Consider the following 12,411-nt stretch of genomic DNA (forward strand, 5'->3'; position numbering starts at 1 on the left):
TTGGCTTCCAGGAGGCGATGTACCTCGGCCTTGGCGGCTTCTATCTTCTCATCGGACATTTTACGCAACCGCTGTTTTTTCGGTCTCACCGAAGGGTCGATTCCCAAGCTGTGCTCAATTATGGATCGGCTGACCCCGACCAGGTCGAGGGCGGACCAGGCGAAGACGTCTTTGTTCTTGGACAAGCAGTAGAGGAGTTTCTCCTCGTCATGCGAAGTGAGGTCTTCGCTGATGGTGACTGTCTGCTTGGGCGTGGCCTGGTCGAGGGGAACAGTCTTGGTCCCGTCGTTGCTCTGCAGCTGTGCCTTGTCGTGTTCTTTGTCGGTTGGGCTGGCGGACGCAGGGACCTCGCGCTGGGCCGTGAGGCAGTGCACATTTCTTTGCCCGGGGACGAAGTCCCGCTCTATGTTGCGCGCAGTCTGCTGATTGCTGTAGACCGTGATGGCGCCTAACGGACCTGGTATCTTCATGCACAGGTACAGTCCGTGAATGGCTGCCTCAAACTTATTGATGGAGCCCCGACCCATGATGGCGTTGTACGGATACACCATATCGACGATATCAAAGGTTATTTGCTCACTTCGGGCATTGGGTGCTACACCGAAGGAGAGAGGCAGTTCTATTTTGCCGACAGGAAAGGTGCCCTTGCCGCCGAAGCCATACAACGGGTTGTCCAAAGGCTTGAGCAGGCTGTGGCTTATGCCCATGCGGTCGAAGGCATGGAGGAAAATGATGTCTGCTTGACTGCCATTGTCGACTAGGACTTTGTGCAGGTCCCAGCCTGCCACGCTGCAGTTGATAACCATGGCGTCGATGTGGGGGGCGCTGCGCAGGTCGACGTCTCGAGCGTCGAAGGTTAGCGGTACGTGGGACCACTTCGTCTGCACGACTGGGCCGGTAATGGCGACATGGTTGATGCTGCGGTAATGGTCCCGCTTCTGCCGCTTTGTGTCGAAGTCGGTGCTGGACCCCCCAGTGATCATATGAATGACTCCGCGATACGGCTGATCGGCGAAGTCTTCTTGTTTTGGGGCATGGGGGTGGGGGATGTTTTGTTGTTGCTGGTGTGGAGGTGGGGGTGGGGGAGGTACGATTTGTACTTCCTGGTGGTGTTGGTATGCGTGGTGCGGTGGATGCGGGGCGGGGGCGTGGATGTATGGTGGAGAGGGTTGCTGATAAGTGTGCGCGACAACTCTAGGGTTGTCGGCTGGCTGCGCCCGTGCCATCCTGTCTTTGGTGGCCTTCGTCTCTGGACAGTCTCTGGTTTGGTGGGCGCAGTCTTCGCCGTGAAAAAGGCAGTAGAATCGGCGCGGCGGCTGCGCACGTCCCCGACCCCTACCGCGAGTTCCATTTCCGTGGCCCTGGGGGGATATTCCTGACGGCGAGGGGCGTCACCAGCGGGGTGCTGGTTGGCGATGTTGTGCACCTGCTGCTGATTGCGGTCGTCTCGACCGGAGTCTGGCTGCGGAGTTCTGGTCCACGTGCGGCTGGACTGTGGAGCATCTTTGGGTTTCCTCTGAGACTCAACCTTGCGCTGGTGGAGCTCTTCGGATTTGGCGTATTTTTCAAATAGCTGATATAATTCCTGGAGGTTGTTGGGCGGATCTCTGATGCAGTGGCTGTAAAGGACGCCGACGCGAAGGCCACTGATGGCGTAGTGGATGGCGATCTGGTCGTCGACTGAGGGCAGCTGTGACTTGAGTGTTAGAAACTTGCGGTAATACTCCCGTAGAGTCTCTTTTTCCAGCTGCTTGCAGAGTGAGAGTTCGGCCAAGGCGTCGGTGTCTGGGCGGTACCCTTGGAAGTTGAGCAGGAATTTGTCCCGGAGGCTTCTCCAGGAGTCAATGGACAGCGGGGGCAACCTGGTAAACCAGGTGAGAGCTGGGCCCTCGAGGGCGATGATGAAAGACTTGGCCATCGTGGCGTCGTCCCCTCCGGAAGATGCAACGGCGACCTGATAACTCATGATGTATTGTGCTGGGTCAGTGATACCGTTGTACTTGGGATAGGTCCCTGCCCGGAAGTTGGCAGACCAGGGTGTCACTTGCAGGTGTGGCGCCAGGGGACTTCGCTCGTTGAGGTAGTTGACCCCTTGGAATGGCGCGGCGTGTGGGAAGGCGTGGTCGCGCTGGGGGAAGTGTAGGTCTTCCATTTGCGCGCGCTGTTGCAGGGGTGGCCCGTGCTGCAGGCCGAGGTGGCCTTCGCGCTGCATCAGCGCGATCTCCTGCTCGAGGTCCTGGGCCTTCTGCTCTTCGTCGCGTATCATTTGCCGCACCTTGGCTAGTGCAGACACACGTTGGCGCTTGGCCTCCAGTATCTCTTTTTGCCTCTGGAGATTGCGGTTCTTGATGCGCAAGGCACGCAACTGTAGTTGTTCTTCCGCTGAGACGCCGAGGACTTCGCCGTCCTCGGTGAGGTCCGTGCCCTCCGGCTGGGCAAAGCCTGGGGGAGGTTGCGGTTGTCCTTCAGGGCCGCAAGTGCGGAGAGCGTCGTCTTCAGTAGCCTCTTGGTGGGTGGAGTGGGTGAGGGCGAGGGCCTTGCCCTTTTTGCGGCCAGCAGTGCTGCCTTCGCAGCCTCGTCAGCCTTCGAGCTAGCTTTCTTGGGTGCCATCGCGGGTGGTTTTTTCGTAGCACGACCGATGGGCGCCAAATGTTGGAACTTGCTCTCTGGTGCAGGGTGATCCAACGGGGGTGTGAGGTGACGTAAACGGGGTTTTCGCACGAGACGGCAATAGCTCTGTTAATCTAGCCTCTCAAGGGCACTGTGCGGGGGTATTTATAGGTATCCGGGTGCCCAGCGTCCCGTGTTAAGGACGCATGTGCCCTCAGACACCTAGGTTATCCCCGGAATATTCTCATAAAGCGGGGTTACAGACCGTAATTACAGGGAGACCTTTACAAATTAGGCTCGTAACGCGCAACGGCCACGCAGGGCCTGTTACAATGGGCCGGATCACACGCGGGCCTCCACTCTGGACGAGGTCGCAGGATGATACGACCTCGTCGCGGGTCTTCGTCCGGCGGCGTATGAGACGAAGGGTAAGTCTGCCCGTTGTTTTGTCACCGTTGGTGCAGCGAGTACGGCGAAGGCCTCGAACGAAAGGTGACGTCTTCGCCTTCGCCCCAACAACGCTCTTTTGTCATAGACGGGCGATTCGCTGGGTTCCAATGAATGCACCAGAGTGTTACAATACCTATCTTTCTCACTATATTTTTCTCCCTTTGTGCCGTTTCCCTGGTCAGTTCCAATTCTTGCCCGGTGACTATTTTCTCATATACCCACCTGAGAATGTAAATATTGTTTTGATTCTTGGTCTTTGGGTACATGCTCATTCTAGCTCCTTCCACTAATAATTCCAGTGCAATGTAGCCCATTGTGCCTCTTGTTACAGTCAGCGTAACAATGCTTTGATCCCTTGTACACAGCTGCGCAAGTCCAAATATATATGAAATCTTTGGCTTAAAATTGTAGTCTAGTAAAATGTACGCAGGCTTGGTGTTGAAATGGAGAATGCGCTGATTACAACCTTGGTGCAGGTACTTGATTCCTTTGGCAATTCCTGTTAGCATCTTATTAGAAATGTTCTCGGCCACTAGTGCCAGATTCTTCTGAGAATATGTATTTCTCTAGTGATGCATTAGGCATAAATTCGCATGATGAATTTTCCCAATAGTTGCAACTTTACTGAAATTCTTCTTGTCCCGTTGAGTTCTCCAACATTTTGACTGCCACAGGCTCTCCATTGGATAGCTCAGCTTTGTATACACATCCAAATCCACCTTGGCCGACTATGTTATTGAACCGTCTTGTTATCTTTTTAACTTCAGAGAATGTGCATCTTGTTGATTTCAACGTTCTGTAGGTTTTGAGGAACATTTCACCTTTCATGTGTATCTCTTCGTCATATTTAGATTTGAGGGTGAGATATAATGCAGCAGCTGTCATCGCTGAAAGAACCAGAGTGTGGCTGCTGGTGACGTTACTGAATAAACAAGTTGAAGAAAATCAGTCTGTTAGATAGAAATCAACTACTCATATCTTTTGCGAATGAGACTACGAAGAGTGCTGTAGTTTTGTTGTAAGAAATAAAGAACTCAATAGGTCAAAAGTGCATTGAACCACATACCTGCAATGATTTTGAGATGTGAACCTGCGTGCAGGAAAGAGGTGAATTAGATTCTATCAAGACTTCCTTTTAGGCAGAATCTTACTAAAGAAACAAAGGTAAACTGCTGTATAGCGGGCTGAATAAGAAACCCGAGCAGTCTACTCTAAAGTTTAGGACAGCTTGTCTCTAGGGGATAAGACGCGAAAGGGCCTCTAGCCTAGTGGTTAAGGACTTCCGAGTAGCACCTCCAAGTCCTGGGTTCGATTCTCCTCGAGAGCGAATTTTCAGGCTTGGTTAAAAAAATCCCCTCGTTGTGCCCCATCCGCTCTCGGGTTACGATGTCCTGTGCGCCACCCTCCGGTTGGGCCGTTGCAGAGTGGACAGTTACGCCGGCCCGTTAGTGATGGGGGACCAGGGTTCGGGGATTTTCTCGGCCGGGACCATTGTTTCGGTCTCTTCTTAATATAATACCGAGAGGGCGGTCTTTCCCTCCCCGACCGAGTTTTTTCTAGGGGATAAGACTGTCCACAACAAATCATGTAAATTAGGGGCAGTGATGAAGCTAGAGTGAATCAGATAAGGGTGCATATGTTTTAAGGGTGCATGATAATAACTTATATTTGATGCATATATGGTGAAAATCTAGTTTAATTCACTAGTTTTATAATTTTTTGTGGGTGCATGTGCACCCACTACTCTCTACATAGCTTTGGCCCTGAATAGGGGATTTGCACTGTAGATAACACTATTTGCAGAGTGTAGTTTGAAATAGGGTATGAGACATGGTAGCCGCCAGAGACAGCCTAAGAAAAATGTGTGCTAAGTGCATGTTCCTCACTTCCATCTTAATATTAGTGTACAACATATTCAAGCATCATACATGGTGAGAGAAATGTTGAGTTTGTGATATAAATTCTGAAGAAGACGGCCAAGTTGGCGAGCGAAGCGGAGGCCCGTCGTCAGGAGGCTTGAGCCGAAGCGTAGCGATGCCAACTGGCCTTCGGAGCCCCCCCGCGGTACGGATCGTTCCTTACTCATCTTAGGGTTTCGCCTCTATAAATACACTTGTAATCTGCAGGAGATAGTCATCTCATTGTAAATCACTCGCGATCTGTAACCACCTGAAAAATAGTAATATTGTTGCTGGCCGGCGCCCGTGGTTTTTCCCCTTCGTTTTGAGAGGTCTACGTTAAATTTGTGTCTTCTCTATGTTTTATCTACTTTGTGTCGTATTAATTCATAACAAGAATTATGGACTGTTTACCATTTTTATAAACAACTATATTAATTTAATTGTTTTTGAAGCAAGAGATGGTCTATAAATGTGTCTCTGTTGTCGCATTCAGGAGTATATTGTAAAAGAGCCAGGTATGGGTCTTGCAGTGAGGTGGTTTTTTTTTGGAAAACACTCTTCTTCCACTAGTTATGCATATTTATTAATTGAGTAATGATATCTTTGGACAGCAATATTTAAACCAATTAACTTGAATCAAAAGTTCTCTAGCAGAAAAATGTTACACATGCAGAAAAGCGCACAATTGCCCTTTTCTCCCCCCTTAAAAGTATGCAGAAATGCAAGCTGAACCAAAGAACTAAGAACAAAATAGGACACATGACTGTGTGCTACTTAAGCAATGGATTGTCATGCAAAAATCAACATATAATTGCTACAAGTAATATCATAACATATAAGCTGCTGTTTGAGATAAGTTCATTGTTGCATGAGTGATTTAGAAACTTTGATTCTTACTCTTACAGAATGCTTACCTAGTTTCTGACCTAAATCCACAGAGCCTTCCTTCATCTTCACAGTATTTGGTAGAAATTGGTAATGTTAGGAACTGTCCATTCTCTGATTTCAAGTCGTCCGACTAATCACGATTAGTCGGGCTGGTCGGTTTAGGGTAAGCGATTAGGGAACCCGACCCGATTAGGTGTTCTGGTCGACCTAGTCGTCCGACTAGTCGATGACTAGGCCCGATAAATTGCTCGATCAGACAGTACTTAGCGACTAGGGTTTGTATGACGTAAAAAATTTGTAGGCCTTTTTTGGCGGGCGGTCCGGCTACAGGAGCTGAACCGTCAGAGGCGCCGTCGTGATATACCCTTGCACACGACGGTTTGTGTCTAATCTCCTCGATTCTTGGCGTCTTCATCTCCTTCCTTCTGCAGTTCTGGTTCTCTATCTCTAATTTCTTCTCTTCTCCTGTTGTCGTTCTCTGTCCTCCTGGCTCTTGGGTTTTGATCACTGGCGTCGGCGCACTGCACAAGGCTCTTGCCTCCTGGTAAGTTGATCACCGGCGCGCAGATTCAGTGACAGTCGATGTATTCAAAAACCTTGGCCCCAATTCGTCTTCCTCGGCGCGCAACGCAAGGCTCCATATTCAGTGACAATCATATTTACTTCTGTATTCTGTATTGTGTTCTGTCCTTCTATGTTTTTGACTCAGTTCATATAGAGAATAGAGATTCTGTTCATATTGCCATCCTCTGAATCCTTATTCCTTTGATCAGTATTGCAGAATTCATGTCATGTTTACCCTACCCTTTATATATAGTTATATACCGTATATAGTTAATTAGTTATATACTATATACATATGTCCTGGATGAACAGGACGACTAGTATACGACCAGGTCGACCAGAGGTCGATTAGTCGACCTAATCGTCGATTAATCGAGATTAGTCGCCTAGTCGGACCCCTAGGTCGACCAGCTGGTCGCTCGACCAGAAAACAATGAGTCCATCTTAACATTGTCTCACCAAATGCAATGGTTCCTTTTGCAGTTTCGTTGAAGTCCATGTTGTTAGAACGGTAAGGTAATGGAATGCTATTTGAAAGAACCGTGCAGTCCAATGGAAGAAAATCAATTGATTGAAAAGAAGGTACCAAGTAAGTGAACCGGCTAGTATTGTTAAGGCAAGAGAAGGGACCAGCAGTGCTGGCCGCCTGGCCGGACTACTTGGCATGAACTTACTTAGGTCTTGTTCGTTTGTGCCGGATTGGTGGGTCGGAACGATTCCTAACCGGATTGCTTCTCTAATTTATATAAACTTTGATTAGGTGGAACGATTCCAGGTGCAATCCAACACAAACGAACAAGGCCTTAGGCTTGTTCGGTTAGGGCTGAATCGAGGGGGATTAAATCCCTTCTTATCCATCCCTAACCGAACAAGCCCTTAGAACTGGTTTGGTGACCAGATCCTTCTCAATTCCTTAGTCATCAAAACAGCTCTAATATTGCCTCATCCCCGTAAGGTCTATATACATCGGTTGATAGATTGGTGGAGATGATCTTCTGAAAAGAGCACTTTGGATTCTGCAATTGAGAGACAATGATTATAGTATTGATGCTATACCCAATGGAATTACCTTTCAGTAGCCAATATTTGGGTGAACCAGGTGTCCCACATGATAGAGGGCTGGTTACAAGGTGGAATGGAAATCGGATCTCTGGTCCTCCTTCGCTGCAACTGGATGCTGGGCACTTCTGGAAGAAGCTTTTATCACTGCTTGCTGTGGTCATCGTGATTCCATAGTTGAGAAATGAGAGCACCAAAGCTACAGCAAACAAATTAGACAGTTGCGTGGCAGAAGAATGGCAGCAGGCAAAGCAAGGTTGCGTCTACAAGATTTAAAACCTTGTTGGAATCAATGACCACCAATTATTTGTCGTGATGGCCCCATAACCGTGGTGGAAGATTTCTAGCTTTGCGGCTTGGTGATTTGGACTTTCTGGGATGTTTCTTGTATAGTCCTGCAATATAGTCATCCTTTTCCACACTACAGCCATTGACCGCAAACGGATTAGTCAATAACATATACTTATTTGAAAAGACAGCCATGTTAAACAGATTAGGAAGCCAATTGAAAGCTGGAGCTTTGGTGAGCTGCAAAAGGACTCATCCCAAAGCATCCGCTGGCCAACTCATATAACTACGACTTGCCTCAGCAACATGAGTTCCTTACATCTGGGCATGAGAAAAAGAAAAAAAAACTCATTGAGAACTGAGATGAGCAGAGGTTGAAGCATGTTTGCAACGAATGAAGGTAGAAGGCAAAGATACGAAGATATGCCTGCAAAAGTGAGTTTCCTTGTATTGATTGAAGAAATTCGTTGATAAATCTTCTATGATCATCAAATACTGACACGATTGACACCCTTGCATTGTGTGCATCACAGGGATCTATAAGTGGAAGTTCATGTCAGCTTTACTAACAGATAGGATCCGAGGCTTGAGTGCTTGACTTCTCTTCCTCTTCCCTCCTGTATGGATCAAGCCACAGATAATTAGCCTTCTCCTTTACTCTTGCTTCAACTTTCTAGTCTGACTCTGATCTTGCCTTTGCTGAGCTTCAATGGTTAGCTCTCATGGATTTCTTCTCTCCCTGCAAGCATTAACCATGGTTTCCACAATTATGACAAACACTGGAGTGATAGCCACTCAAGGGCAAGCCTTCTGTCCTTCTTCCTCCTGTGGGCATCTTCAAGACATCCGATCTCCTTTCCGTATGCAAGGTGACCCACAAGGTTGTGGTTTCCCAGAATACGAGCTGGTTTGTATTGATAGCAAGGCTATAATTCACATCAATAATGGACGATACTTTGTGACTAGCATCTCCTATAGCAACTCTACTTTCTGGGTCGTTGATGCTAATTTAGATAACAGCAGCTGCCCCATTCCTGCGAGCAACCAACGTCCCTATGTAAATGGTTTGCCATCCGAAGGTCGCACCCTGCTGGATCCTGACACAGTAACTTGGGCGGCCTTTGTGAGTTGTTCAGAGATGCTAAGTGACGTTTCTTCCCCGTTCCTCAGTTGCTGTAGTGGTATTTACCAGCCTGTCAACTGCCGAAGTACGAAGAATTCTTTTGCTTATGTCTTCACTACCACATTCTTTCCTATGGTTGGAGACATCAAGCCGTCATGTAGATACTTGTCCATGATTCCTTTTGGAAGTCGGCATGTCAAGCGACCAGATAATGCAAGCTATGATGATATTGTAAAGTTTATGAAGAATGGCTTTGCTGTAAATTTTCCTTATCGCAATGGACGGTCGTATCATTTGGTCATCAACACATGCTTGAAAGATGCAAATGGGTGAGTATAAGCTCTGTGGACTGCTGACTTCTCTGCGTTTTTTTTATTTCCTTTCAAAATTTAATTTTACTGAGGGTGCTCACCGACTGCTGACTTCTCTGTTTGATGTGCTGTGACAAAACCTGCAGTTACTTCAACGATAAAATATCTAACTCAAGCATTGTGGACCAGACATTGGCTGCGGTTTTTGGGATCGACCTTCGTTTCTTAAGATGTGTAAATGATTACTCGTACAGAAGTAAATTGTTTTGGGCTATGGTCGCCATGATATCTACTGTAGTCATTGTGAAGTTCGTGATAGGTACAAGAGAATCTCAACATTCTAGATCATTAAGGCTGCATCCTTGCATTCATCTTACTTAATCCTGCAATCTTTTTGTCTGCAGTATTTGGAATACTATCGAGGTTTGTGTTTGCACCATTAACTGTACTGACCTTCCTCGCCTACAAGTACTGGAAAACAAGGATATCCATTGACGCAGTCGAGAAGTTTCTCCAGATGCAACAAGCTCTTAGCCCAGCAAGGTATGCCTACACTGACATCACCGCAATCACAGGACACTTCAGAGAGAAGCTGGGCCAAGGAGGCTACGGATCCGTGTACAGAGGCGTGCTTCCAGGTGACGTCAGCGTTGCTGTCAAAATGCTGAGCAACTCGCTGTGCAACGGAGATGAATTCATCAGCGAAGTGTCCACCATCGGAAGCATCCACCATGTCAACGTGGTGCGTCTGGTGGGGTTCTGTTCGGAAGAAACCAAGAGGGCGCTCATCTACGAGTACATGCCTCGTGGATCTCTCGATAAGCACATCTTCTCTTCCGAGCAAAGCTTTTCGTGGGATAAGCTCAATGGAATAGCTTTAGGCATCGCCAGAGGGATCAACTACTTGCACCAAGGCTGTGAGATGCAGATTCTGCACTTTGACATCAAACCACACAACATCCTTTTGGACAACAGCTTCACTCCTAAAGTTGCCGACTTTGGGCTAGCCAAGCTGTACCCAAGGGACAACAGCTTTGTGCCGGTGAGTGCCGCGCGGGGAACCATTGGGTACATAGCTCCGGAGATGATCTCCCGTAATTTCGGCGTCGTTTCGTGCAAGTCAGACGTCTACAGCTTCGGGATGCTGTTGCTGGAGATGGCTGGTGGACGGAGGAACCTAGACCAGCATGCAGAGAGGAGAAGCCAGACGTACTACCCAGCTTGGGTGTATAGCCATCTAACTCGGCAGGAGGTGGGCGAGATCTGCGAAGCTTTCGATGTCCACGAGGTGGAGAGGAAGCTGTGCGTTGTTGGGCTATGGTGCATTCAGATGAAGCCACATGATCGGCCAACGATGGCTGAGGTCGTTGGGATGCTTGAAGCTGGCGCTGACGGTCTGCAGATACCTCCCCAGCCATTCTTCTGTGGGGGTGAGCTTACTGGTAGCACTTCGTATTTCTCCTCGGAGTTGAGCGCAATCTCGGAGAATGGATGAGGTTACTGGTTCCACAAGATGAACTGCCAATGTGCTACAAGTAGCTAGAATCTGAAAAAAAATCTGTTGTACTTGGACGATGCTCAATATTTAGTCGGTTGCAGTGCACTGTAATTCGATTCTATGCTGTAATGCGTCTGCATCAGGCACCAGCAGCTTCTTGGATCAAAGGGATGAGCATGTACTCGTATGATGAATTAAAAAATTTGGTGGATTTCATATGGATAATCCGTGTTGCTCGTACACGAGTTCATCTTTTGTTCTTAACACATTCATTGATACCAGCAACTATTTGATCACGACAATTTGCGGATGGTATAAGTGGCCATCGTTGGGGGACCAGTTAGCCGCGTTTCGAGATTTTTTTTTTTGGTTTTTTTTTCTGCCAACGCACTACTCCAGTCCACTTTGACTACCAGCACCCATTCGTCTTGTCAAAGCCAACCATTGTTGACCAAGCATGTTCAGGAAAACACCGCCAACGGATAGAAAGCTGAGGTGTCATTTCCTTGGCTTTTCGAGAACGACCGTGCTGTTTAGTTTGACTCGATGAGATATTTGCCGGGAAAGTCGATCAGACCACAACTTCACAACAATAATAGTATTGTTGGGTACCGTAATTAGGAATACCTTAATACTCCTTAACATGGCTGGAAAACATCTTCAAAACAAACCATAAAGACTGATAGGCACGGTTCAAGTCAAGGTCTCGTCTAACAAGAGACTCGATCTTGTCTCGTCCGAGCTCGGCCTCGGGCAAGAACTGCAGTCCTGGACGAATTCATGTCTCGCCCGAGGGCCTCCTCAGGCAGTGGGCGCACCCTCGGCTCACCCGAAACCAAGCTCGGGCAAACTTTGTCGTGCAGCGACCTCGGTCAAATCGCTTTACCAACCGACCGTATCGCATGCGCATTTAATGCGGGGATCGTCTGACACCTTATCCTGACACGCGTGTCTCAGTCGACAAGGTTGAAATGACCGTAGTCACTTCGCCTCTTTACTGATCGTTCTGACAGAAAAAACAACACTGTTCGCCCCGCTCCGGCTACTGTGCCAACCACCAGGGAAAAACTAACGACAGTAAGTCACGACCTCCCCCGAGTTCAGCCTTGGGCGCAACAGGGAGCTCCGCCTCGCCTGACCCCAGGCCTCGGCTTCAGCCTCGGCCTCAGGAGAAGGTCTCCGCCTCGCCCGACACCAGGCCTCGGCCTCAGCCTCGGCTTCGGGAGAAGGTCTCCGCCTCGCCCGACCCCGGGCCTCGGCCTCAGCCTCGGCCTCGGAGGAGTCGCCGCCTCGCCCGACTACGCCACTGGGGATCCATCATTACCCTACCCCTAGCTAGCTGCCTCAGGATACGAAGAAACAAGACCGATGTCCCATCTAGATTACTCCGGCAACAGGTAATGATTCCCTACATGCGTCCATGACGTCGATGGTTCTCAGCTCCCTACGGAAGCAAGGAAACGTCAGCAGGACCCCGGGCCGCACCGTCAGCTACGCTTCTACAGGGCTCAAGCACTTCTCCGACGACCACGTTAGCACATATACAGGGCTCAAGCACTTCTCCGCCGGCCACGTTAACACATAGCTACACCCCCATTGTACAGCTGGACCATCTCCTTATATCTATAAAAGGGGATGTCCAGGGCCTTTATAAAGGAGACGGACACACGCAAGCAGGGAAGAGAGGGCGGACGCAAAGGAGGCTAACTCAGACGGCTC

General features: G+C 48.7%; 2 protein-coding genes across 3 annotated transcripts; one reads left to right on the forward strand and one right to left on the reverse strand.

Moving 5' to 3' along the window:
• Positions 1-2,629: 2,629 nt before the first annotated feature.
• Positions 2,630-7,562, reverse strand: LOC103649883 (rust resistance kinase Lr10-like). The gene is made up of 3 exons (XM_008675572.4): positions 7,483-7,562; positions 4,127-4,150; positions 2,630-3,982 (listed from the first exon to the last, which is right to left on the reverse strand). Exons 1-3 carry the CDS (start codon positions 7,521-7,523, stop codon positions 3,682-3,684), a joined length of 366 nt encoding a protein of 121 aa, XP_008673794.1. The 5' UTR covers positions 7,524-7,562; the 3' UTR covers positions 2,630-3,681.
• LOC103649884 (rust resistance kinase Lr10) lies at positions 3,587-10,932 on the forward strand. 2 transcript variants are annotated; one of them, XM_020550140.3, is made up of 5 exons: positions 3,587-8,195; positions 8,294-8,379; positions 8,507-9,212; positions 9,341-9,513; positions 9,599-10,917. In XM_020550140.3, the coding sequence occupies exons 3-5, from the start codon at positions 8,515-8,517 to the stop codon at positions 10,687-10,689; spliced, it is 1,962 nt and encodes a 653-aa protein (XP_020405729.1). In that variant the 5' UTR covers positions 3,587-8,195; positions 8,294-8,379; positions 8,507-8,514; the 3' UTR covers positions 10,690-10,917. The 2 variants fall into 2 exon arrangements, with proteins under 2 accessions (XP_020405729.1, XP_008673795.1); XM_008675573.4 differs by having other exon boundaries at positions 8,294-9,212; positions 9,599-10,932.
• Positions 10,933-12,411: the final 1,479 nt, after the last annotated feature.

Source organism: Zea mays, chromosome 3 (assembly GCF_902167145.1).
Source record: "Zea mays cultivar B73 chromosome 3, Zm-B73-REFERENCE-NAM-5.0, whole genome shotgun sequence".
NCBI classification, from domain to species: Eukaryota; Viridiplantae; Streptophyta; class Magnoliopsida; order Poales; family Poaceae; genus Zea; species Zea mays.